This window comes from Balaenoptera ricei, chromosome 21 (genome assembly GCF_028023285.1).
Source record: "Balaenoptera ricei isolate mBalRic1 chromosome 21, mBalRic1.hap2, whole genome shotgun sequence".
NCBI classification, from domain to species: domain Eukaryota; kingdom Metazoa; phylum Chordata; class Mammalia; order Artiodactyla; family Balaenopteridae; genus Balaenoptera; species Balaenoptera ricei.
In genome coordinates this window covers 33,786,571-33,797,454 of record NC_082659.1, presented here as the reverse complement: position 1 = coordinate 33,797,454, position 10,884 = coordinate 33,786,571, and the positions used below count along the sequence as shown (strand labels likewise).

At 54.9% G+C, this 10,884-nt stretch overlaps 1 protein-coding gene across 4 annotated transcripts in view; it reads right to left on the bottom strand.

Annotated features, from left to right (window-relative positions):
- Positions 1–460: 460 nt before the first annotated feature.
- IKBKB (inhibitor of nuclear factor kappa B kinase subunit beta) overlaps positions 461–10,884 on the bottom strand; it is a 50,681-nt gene continuing 40,257 nt past the window's right edge. For 3 of the 4 annotated variants that reach the window (XM_059909675.1, XM_059909677.1, XM_059909676.1), the window contains exons 16-22: positions 10,390–10,499; positions 7,562–7,611; positions 7,377–7,476; positions 7,031–7,178; positions 5,054–5,181; positions 2,807–2,897; positions 461–1,768 (exon numbers count right to left, since the gene is read on the bottom strand). In XM_059909675.1, the coding sequence (XP_059765658.1) occupies positions 1,703–1,768; positions 2,807–2,897; positions 5,054–5,181; positions 7,031–7,178; positions 7,377–7,476; positions 7,562–7,611; positions 10,390–10,499 (693 nt within the window). In that variant the 3' untranslated portion in view covers positions 461–1,702. Of the gene's footprint in view, positions 1,769–2,806; positions 2,898–5,053; positions 5,182–7,030; positions 7,179–7,376; positions 7,477–7,561; positions 7,612–10,389; positions 10,500–10,884 lie in introns of those variants that run through there. The other variant, XM_059909678.1, reaches the window with a different exon arrangement.

Sequence of the window (10,884 nt, the reverse complement as noted above, 5' to 3'; positions counted from 1 at the left end):
TCTCACTGCCTTTTGGGGTCTTCTTATCTTCGTTTATAAATAACGTCCAAGGATCTCAGCTGTACTAGCAGGAGGAATAGGAAAAAAGTACATCTGCTCCACCTTTTGGAAGTGGAAGTCCTACCTCCAGAATTTTCACTTTTTCAACCAATTAGCATATTCTAGTTACATCACTCGTTTTAAACATTAGCTTTGGTGATGTCCTTCCTTGCTCAAAATTCTTCAGTGGCTCCCAAATGCCTATAAAATCAGCCCCTGACTCTTAACTCCACATTCATTCCCTCCCTAATCTGACCCCATCCCAGCCTACCTTTCTGGTATAATGTCCCACTGTGCTCCTCACCGGTGTTTCCAAAATCACGCTTTATCAAACTCAGCTCTTTGGGACGTTAATCAATGTTACATGCACCCGGGAGAAAAAAAAAGGCTCTACTGTCAAATGAGTTGGGTAAACAGTGGATTTAGGCAGATTTAAGCCAGTTTATTATTATAGATCTTTCAGATTCTTTAATAAACCAGTGCACAAGGTGAATCTCCAAGAGGCAGTTAAAGCATGAAGCGTTTCCCAAACTTCCCTGACACAGAACCCACTGTACCGCCTCCATGTAAGGCACTCTGTGAAACTCTTCTCGTCCCACTTTCTTCTCCAACCAAACTTGCCTGTTTGTTTTCATCTGAACTCACTTTGCTTTCCTGCTGTTATAGGAAGGAGCAGCTTTTGTGAAACGTCAAAGAGGCAGTGCTGGTGCTCGGGCACTGTTTGATCAGGCACCCTTCAATTTCATAAAACTTTCCATTAAAGTTGGACTTTGAGTTCAGAAGTCCCAACCAGAGGTATTATAAAAATAGACTGTGGGATTTGAGTCATGCTACAACATAGAGAATCTGCTTTTTAAATATAAATCCATTTAATAATACCGTTGGATGATACGAGGGATGGGAACTGCCCCGTCCACCCCGCCACACCCATGGACAGGGGGTGTGGGCACAGGGGTCAGCAAGCTGGTGGTTGACAGACACCTTCCTCTTCTTTCCCTCTTCTCCATGGCAGCTTGCTCCCGGGGACTCTTTGGGACCCACAGGAAGGGAGATGCTCTCCCCTCCTGGCACCAGCGACTCACTCTGGCTGGAGAGACTCCGGACGGGGAAAGCAGCACTCACCCAACCTGGCCCAAGGTCGTAGGCAGAAGGAAAACGTTAGCAGCCGTGAAATCAGAAGAGGAGGGAGGACCGGGCCGGGCCGAAGCCACGGTTTCGAGAGAAGCCGGATCCCGATGAAACCTTAGCTGTGAAGACAGGTGGATGAGGCCTCTGGAGATCAGGAGGGGTCAGGAGAGCACAGCTAGCACCAAGTGCCGTTCACACTTCGTCCTGAAAGTCAGTTAGACGTGCGGCCAGTGGTCTGTGCAGCCACCATACTTGGAGCACTTGTCTCCGCGCAGAGGCAGCGGCCGCCGTGGCTCCATCTCCCCGGACGCCGCGCTCGGCGTCCACGTCTGCTGGGCCTCTGTGGCGGAGGACGTCCGGCGTGCAGACAAGCTGCTGGCACTGCCACGGAGGGCTGCACCCTCGGTCCACGGCGGCGGTCACGGCTGCTGGGGAAGCGAGGTCTCCATCTGGGTGCCGAGGACACCGGGCGCGATGCAGCGGGGCCCCGGGGGCCTCGGGCCGGGCAGCCCAGCGGGGTCGGGGCCGCCCACCATCAGGAGGCCCGCTGCAGGCTGTGCTGCTCTTCCTCCCCCGACTGCAACCAGCTCCAGTCTAGAGACTGAAAGTCAACGGGCACGTTAAAGACACCGAGGCCACCCAGACATCTGCCTTCTTTGGGAGGCAACCAGCACCGTTTAGAAGGAAATTAAATGCCTCTCGTTAAGACAGTCTTGTTTCTGCAGGGTACCCCTGAGCTAGAGCTACGTCTGCAAAACCGTGCCGGAGCTTTTCTTCGGATGGGCTTGGAGCCCTGAGATTCCGGGAAGGCGATTTAAGTATTATTACTGCAGCTCCCAGCACCAACTCATGCTCACTGCGGGCAGCTGGTACCCTGGGCTAATCTCAGCTCTCGACCTCCAACCTCGCCAGGTGAAATGGCCTGGTCAGACTTCCTTTTCCTCTGGCAGAAGTGCAAACGGGCAGTGAAAGGATTGGAATATACACGGCTCGGAGGAGGAAGAACAGCAAGAAGAGACACAGAGAGCCCCAAACCAGAGAAGGACACTTGAATAAATAAGAAGTGATTACAACGAGCAGTATCCCCTCCGATTCTTCCCCAAAATAAGAAGTTCCGGAGACGCTAGCATGTGACCGTATCGGCAGGAAAAGGCCAAAGAGCCAAGCGAATGATTTAGCATCCTCTCAGCAACTTCAGCTTTGTCTCAACATACCTGCATCTGGACTCGTTTTTCTTTAGGTCAGCCTCCCTACAACTAGGACTGCTAAGCCCCGAGTCCCTGAGAGGCGGGGTGGTGACGGGCTCTTGCTCTGTTCCCGGAGCCCAGCACTGCACCCCACACACAGACGCCCGGCAATTGTACAGAAGGTGCACCAGGGGAAAGGCCTTCTCACAGCGATGCTACCTTCCTCGTAAGGATCAAGTACAGTGAGGATGAAATGAGATAAAGCACATAAAGTACCTGCACACATTCACCAGTCATCAGCACTGTTATCATGGGGAATAAGAAGTATGCACTAGAAAATCCTAAGTGTACACTGAGATCGAGGAAGCACGGCATTGCCTTTCGATCTGCTTTTTCTCGTTTGCTGCAGAAAGAAAGGACGTGGAGCAGCGGGGGTTCCCACGGGCCATTACCCTTAAGCTCTGGTCCTGCTCCTTCATGGTGTCCTGTAGGGCGTTTTCCAGCTGGGCGCACAGGGTGTGTGCTTCAGCCACGAGGTCTTCACTAAGAAAAATGATTGAATTATTAGAACGTGGTCAATGTTAACTTTTCAAAAGTGTTTGCAAATATGCTAAAGAGCTTCTGGAAAGATTTTAAAAATTAAATAATTATTCTGAGGCTGAGTGTCTTAAAACACCATGTTATTGCCTAAGTGATTTCATCCGTCTAGTTGAGTGCCGTTACAGAAGCTCGAATCCAGCTACGAGCACCACTGTTCACAACGTGGAAAAGCAGCGATCCGGCTTAATACCAAAGCTCTTTCTGACTTAACTAGATTCTCTCCAAACTGCCACAATCTGAAGATCTCTCCCAAATCACCTGTTTTCCACTTTTTGAATTGGACAAAAATATACACACCATGCAATTTCCCCAGGTGTCCCCAGCTCGCTGAGATCTGGGGGAAGCAAGTTCTGGGAACTGATTTGTTTACTGCGCTCTCTCCTTCTCTCTGATGAGAAATGCACGTGTCCCCCTGAGAACCGGCCGCGGTGAGAAACAGGAAAGCAGAGCGAGCCGTCTGTCCTTTCTAACCTCGGCTCGAGGGCGTGGAGACACAGACAGCGGCCTGGGCCCCCGGGACGACTTCTCCAGAGCTTTGAGGATCTCATGGAAAGAGAGTGACAGATCCAGGAGGAAGGGCCCTCGATCCCCTCCTCTCACTGTGAAGGGGGCACTGATGGAAGGAACAGGGCACAGCGCTGCCCAGACTCATCCATGGGCTACTAACCAGGCTCCAGGCTCCGGGCCGGCCCCAGAGGCCCCGTGAGAGGCGCGGGACCTGGTTACCATCCTCAAGGAGCTAACAGTAAGCTGGGGAGAGAATTAAGAATCCAAAACAGGGACTTCCCTGGCGGTCCAGTGGTTAGGACTCTGTGCTTTCACTGTTGAGGACCCGGGTTCAATCCCTGGTCGGAGAACTAAGATCCCGCCAGCCAAGCGGCAAAATAAATAAAAAATTAAAAAAAATTAAACATAAAAAATCCAAAACAGTACAGGCTACAAACCCCCCAAGTACAGGAACAGGATTTTTAAAAACAGCTGTATTGAGATAAATTTACAAACCATAAAGTTCACCCACTTAAGGTGCACAATTCCATAGTTCGAGTACATTTATGGAGTTGTGCAACCATCCTGGTAATCCAGTTTTGGAACGTTTTCATCACCCAAGAAGAAACCTTGTACCTGTCGTCAGTCACTCCCCATTCCTGCCCCGCGCCCTGCCCTCGGCAATCATTAATCTATTTTCTCTTCTATAGATCTGCCCACAGGAACCGATTTTAACCACGTCCAGGAGGAGAAGGATCCCTGTGCTCGTGTGTCAGGGCCGTGGAGGAGGTGGGCGCAGAGGGAGGATGGCTCTGGGGAAAGGTGTCAGCGGAGCCGAGGTTCTGGAACTTCAGGGTGCGGGAGGGTCAGCCAGGGCTGGTTCAACAGGACTGCTCGGCCCCACCCCGAGCTCCTGACCCCGAATCTGCATTTCTGGCAAGTACCCAGAACCCGCCGATGCTGCTGGTCTGGACCAGACTTTAAGACCCGTGACGGAGGAGCCAGGAGTCTGCCCGGGAGCAGTGGGTCAGAATGGGGAGGTGGCGTGAAGGCGTGAGAAGGCTCAGGCTTGGACCCCGAGGCAGCAGGAAGCCGTGGCTGGTCCCTAAATAACCTGAGGAATAACTCGATCAAAATGGTCTCCTGTGAAGACTGATTTGACCAGAGGAGCCTGGAGGCAGCACTAGGCGGGAAGCAGGGAGGGAAAAGTTCGCCAGAAGGGCTCTGGGGCTCTGCTCCCAGCTCTGCGGCAGGGGTGCAGGTGATGAGTGGGGCAGGGAGAGGCCACGGGAGGGACCAGTGACACGCGACTCAGGCGTGGAGGCCAGGGCACGCCCTCAGGGACCTGGTTCTACGAGCAGACCGCGACGGGCGGACTCGCGGGAAGCGGGGACTGGCCAGCACTTCCAAGGCTCCCGTCCAGCAACGAGCAACCCGACCTCAGACGAGGAAGCCTTAGTCAGCAAGTCAGGAGGAGCTCTGAGAGCAGAACGCCACATCTGTCCCCACAGCACCCGGCAAAGGGAACAAACACCGAGGAACACGCACAGACCCGCCGACGGGTGACCGACGCGCCCTGACTCCTGCACTGGGCGCGGCGAACGGGGACGCACCTCTTCTTGACGGCCTCGGGTAAGCTGTCAGGGGCTGGGCAAGGCTGCGACAGCAGCTGGCTGGGCTGACTCAGGCGGGACGTGTTCATGCTGTCTGGGCTTCCGCTGACGGGACCTCGGACCTTGCTCTAGATGACAAAACCAGGAAGAGAGTCAGCAGTTTTGGGGCAAACAGATGTTTCAAATTTTGCATTCACACCAGGGTACTTTCTTTTTTTCAAGTTTTTTTTTTTTTTTTCGATGTGGACCCTTTCTAAAGTCTATATTGAATTTGTTACAATATTGCTTCTGTTTTTTATGTTTTGGTTTTTGGGCTGAGAGGCATGTGGAATTTTCGCTCCCCGACGAGGGATCAACCCACACCCCTGCATTGGAAGGTGAAGTCTTTAACCACTGGACCGCCAGGTTAAGTCCCAGTCACCACACCAGGGTATTTTCTCATGAGACAACTGGCCATGAGACACAGGCTCTTCCTGGAGAGATAGGTCAACTTCGCTATTTGATGGTTTGCATTTCAGTTTAGAAACTGTTTCTGTATCTATAGGTGTGCTTTTTGGTAAAAGTTTCTAGGGGCTTCCCTGGCGGCGCAGTGATTAAGAATTCGCCTGCCAATGCAGGGGACACGGGTTTGATCCCTGGTCCGGGAAGATCCCACATGCTGCGGGGCAACTAAGCCTGTGCACCACAAATACTGAGCCTGCACTCTAGAGCCCGCGAGCCACAACTACTGAGCCCACGTGCCACAACTACTGAGCCCACGTGCCACAACTACTGAAGCCCGTGCACCTAGAGCCTGTGCACCGCAACAAAGAGTAGCCCCTGCTCGCCGCAACTAGAGAAAGCCCACACGCAGCAACAAAGACCCAACGCAGCCAAAAATAAATAAGTAAATTTATATTAAAAAAAAAAAAGATTCTAAATACAGAGAGATCTGAGGGCTCTATTTCATTAGTTAGGTCGCTTAACAAACTCTTACAAGGAAATTATAAGGAAGGTGTGTTTACTCTTTCCAAGTAGAAGACAGACACACAAAGGTCCTAAGTGACTTTCTGTGACTCGCACCATCCGCGGGACAGAAGGAGACCAAGGTGTTCTGACGCCCCAGGCTGCGGCGGCCACTCCACCTTACGCAGCCGTGTGCCCCCGATCCGTGACCAAGTCGCTCTGCTGTCACCTCCTCAACTTCCCTGCAGCCCTCATGGCGGCGGGGTCTGTCCCACCAGCTCGCTTCCAAGACACGGCTTTTACCCGGCTCATCTCCCTTCTCTGTCCGGGGCTCTCTTTTGTGCTGAGGGTTCTCTCTGAGCAACACTCAGTGGGATCGCAGCTATGCTGAGACGGCGGGCACAGAAAGTGCGGGCTGAGTGCTGCACGGCACAGGCACGGCTCAGGCCACACGGGCACGCACCGCGGGGGCTGCATGCAGATCTTCAGGAACCTGGGCGTATGACCTCGCCTGGAAAAAGGATCTTTGCAGGTGTAGCTAAGGAGCCTGTGATGAGATCACCCTGGACTATCTGGGTGGGACCTGAATCCAGCGACAAGTGTTTTTACAAGAGATACTCAGAAAAGAGACGCAGAGAAGAGGGTCACGTGGAGACACAGGCAGAGACGGGAGGGATGCTGCCACAAGCCAAGGAGTACTGGGAGCCGCCGAAATCGAAGATGAGGTGAGGAAGGAGGAGGGATTCTCCCCTCCAGCCTCCAGAGGGAGCCCGGCCCCGCCGACACCTTGAGGGCGGCCTTCTGGCCTCCAGGACCGTGAGAATAACTGTGATGATTTATCACAGCCGCCACACGCACAAGTAACACAAGGACACAGGCGCCCACCTCGCCCCTCCCCACTCACACCAAGTCACGGAGCAGAGAAGTAGAAAGTGAGCAGCAGCAGCGGAGCGCTGGCGGGGGCCCCGCGGTCCCCATGCCGGGCGCGTGGGCGGGGGCCGGCAGCACAGGGCCCGGCCGAGGGTCACTCACACAAGCGATCTTCAGGAGGTTCCAGAGCTCCTTCTGCCGCTTCTCCTGCAGCCGAACCACAGTCCTCTCGTCCTCGCTCATTAAGCTCACCACCTCCTCCACCTTGGGCAGCAGCTCCAGAGCCTTCTGCTTGCAGACCACAGTCTTGCTGTGAAGAACAAACGTGACAAGCTCCAGCGGCACGTGGAAGCACGTCGCAGGAAGCAGGACGCAGCCCCGGCAGTTAAGGCTCTGCTCGGCCGCTGCAGGTGGAGGTCCCGCGGGGCTCAGGTGAGTGGGCGAGGCCTCACACACAGCCCGCCGCCCCTCCTCGCTCCGCCCTGCCGGAGGGAAGGCGGCCTGATACCTGAGCTGCGTATAGATCACTCGCACTTTCTTCTCAAAGCCTTGGATTGCCTGCAGGAGCAGCCGTACCATTTCCTGACTGTCGCCATCGGTTCGCTGGTCTGCAAAGAGGGATGGGGTTGCACGGTCCGCGGGGGGCTGGCCTGGTGCCCGGGTAGCGAGGGACACGGGAGGTGGCCCACTCACCTCGGGGCTTCTCCCTCAGCCTCCGGTAAAGCTCCCGCGCCTGCTCTTCTCTGAAACACACGAGACAGCAGCTTCGTCAGCATCGAGCAGAGGTCAACAAGCTCACCTGAAGCGCCAGGGCCAACTCCTGCCGGCAGCACTACTGATTTCTAGAAGCCAGACGGGCAGCACATCCCGACTGGAGCAAACGATCGTTCCTGGTGATGTTACAGGTGAAATCCATGACAAGGGAAGGCTCGCCTCATTATCAAAACTCAAACACCTCCAAGGCCTAGTGAGAATCCTCAGGACAGGAGTCTCCTCTGAATTCCCTGCCCGCCCGGCTCCTGCCATCGGGACTCTGGGTGCGGTCTGTTGCTGGACCTGAGCCCGGAGAACGCGGCCCCCGAAAACTCAAGCCCAGGAGCAGACACAGACGCCCTCCCAGTGCCCCTAACACAGTGAGACGGGCTGACATTTTCAGGGGTGACTTTCGTTTGAAAACCAGAGGAGAATAAAGGGTTAAATGACTTGAGAAAATATGGACTACAAATAACTAAATTTCTGATGTTCGGCATCTGGTCCTAAGAATCCTAGTAGAAGCGTCAGAGGACACGGCTGAGCCCCAAGGAGGTAGCTCCTGAGGGGCCCCGAGGCTCACCTGCCCCTCCTGTCTGCTCCCAGGGCTGCAGGCGGGGCTGCTCTGCCTAGGCACCCCCCTGCCCTCCCCCCGCCCCCGGAGCCAAGGCCAAGTTCCTGATCAAGACTCAGATGAAGTTTCCACATCCCACCTTCTAAGACTTGCCAGGCTCCTCCCCTGTTCTACTTTCTGCTCCTTGGGCCATGCCGAGTGAGGGTGGGCTGGGCGGCCCTGGCGTCTAATCTGATACTTTGGTCAAGCAAAGGCTCCTGGGACGGCAGCCTCCGTAGTTCACGAGCCACCGCTGGGGGCGTTATCTGATCTGGTCCCCATAACTGTGAAGTCAGACAGCGCTTCTCTATCCTGTGAGGCTCAGAGTGACGGAGGTGTGTCCGTGCTCATCTCTGCACGTGCCGAGATGACCCCCCCCAGGGGCCGAGCTCCGGGGGGAGTGGGCCCATGGGGCTCCACTGGGACCGCACTCGAACCAGCCCGACACACACACAGAAAGAGAGACACACTCACACACAGACACACACATTCCCATACAGGCCCACTCTCACACAACACGCACTCACACACACACACACACACACACGCTCACATACAGACTCACTCTCACACAACACACACTCACACACACACACAGGCTCACAGACTCACTCTCACACAACGTGCACTCACACATATACACGCGCGCACACACACGCTCACATACAGACTCACTCTCACACAACGTGCACTCACACATATACACGCGCGCACACACACGCTCACATACAGATTCACTCTCACACAACGTGCACTCACACACATATACACACACACACACACGCTCACATACAGACTCACTCTCACACAACACGCACTCACACACACACACACACAGGCTCACATACAGACTCACTCTCACACAACGTGCACTCACACACACACGCGCGCACACACACGCTCACATACAGACTCACTCTCACACAACGTGCACTCACACACACATACACGCGCGCACACACACGCTCACATACAGACTCACTCTCACACAACGTGCACTCACACACACACACACACAGGCTCACATACAGACTCACTCTCACACAACGTGCACTCACACACATATACACGCGCGCACACACACGCTCACATACAGACTCACTCTCACACAACACGCACTCACACACACACACACACACACAGACTCACTCTCACACAACGTGCACTCACACACACACACACGCTCACATACAGACTCACTCTCACACAACGTGCACTCACACACACATACACGCGTGCACACACACGCTCACATACAGACTCACTCTCACACAACGTGCACTCACACACACATACACGCGCACACACTCACTCTCACACAACGTGCACTCACACACATATACACGCGCGCACACACACGCTCACATACAGACTCACTCTCACACAACGTGCACTCACACACACATACACGCGCGCACACACACGCTCACATACAGACTCACTCTCACACAACGTGCACTCACACACATACACGCGCGCACACACACGCTCACATAGACTCACTCCCACACAACGTGCACTCACACACATATACACGCGCGCACACACGCTCACATACAGACTCACTCTCACACAACACGCACTCACACACACACACACACAGACTCACTCTCACACAACGTGCACTCACACACACACACACGCTCACATACAGACTCACTCTCACACAACGTGCACTCACACACACATACACGCGCACACACACACGCTCACATACAGACTCACTCTCACACAACGTGCACTCACACACATACACGCGCGCACACACACGCTCACATACAGACTCACTCTCACACAACGTGCACTCACACACACATACACGCGCACACACACGCTCACATACAGACTCACACAACGTGCACTCACACACACATACACGCGCACACACACACGCTCACATACAGACTCACTCTCACACAACGTGCACTCACACACACATACACGCGCACACACACGCTCACATACAGACTCACTCTCACACAACGTGCACTCACACACACATACACGCGCGCACACACACGCTCACATACAGACTCACTCTCACACAACGTGCACTCACACACATATACACGCGTGCACACACACGCTCACATACAGACTCACTCTCACACAACGTGCACTCACACACACATACACGCGCACACACACACACACTCACAGGTCGTCCAGCGTCCCGCCCTGCTTCCGGCCCATGGGGCTGCGCTGCAGGTCCACGATGTCCGTCTGCAGCGCCATCATCCGCTCCACCAGGTGCTTCACCTCGTTCTCCTGAAGGAAGAGCGGTGCTGAGGCCAAGGACGCAGCGAGAAACTCCTGAGACACGGGGTTCTCGGGGGAGCCCTCCGGCCCCGCCGCAGACCCTCAGCCGACCAGCCGGAAGGGACACGGACTTGGAGCCCTGCAGTCGGATCTGGGGTCGGCCACCTGCCAGCTGCGTGGCCCTCGGGCAGGTCACCTGACCTTGCGCTGCAGTTTCCTCCACCGTGAACTAGGCTCTCAAAGGGCTGCGTTAGGGTGAGAGGAGACAGAGCAGGTGGGGGCCTGGCCTGGTCCTGGCGTGGAGAAGCGGCTGGGGCACATTCTCTTCTCCAAATTCGTCCATTATCTCAGGGATTACACCCACAAGTGCCAAGACTGGGGGTGCGCTCGTGTC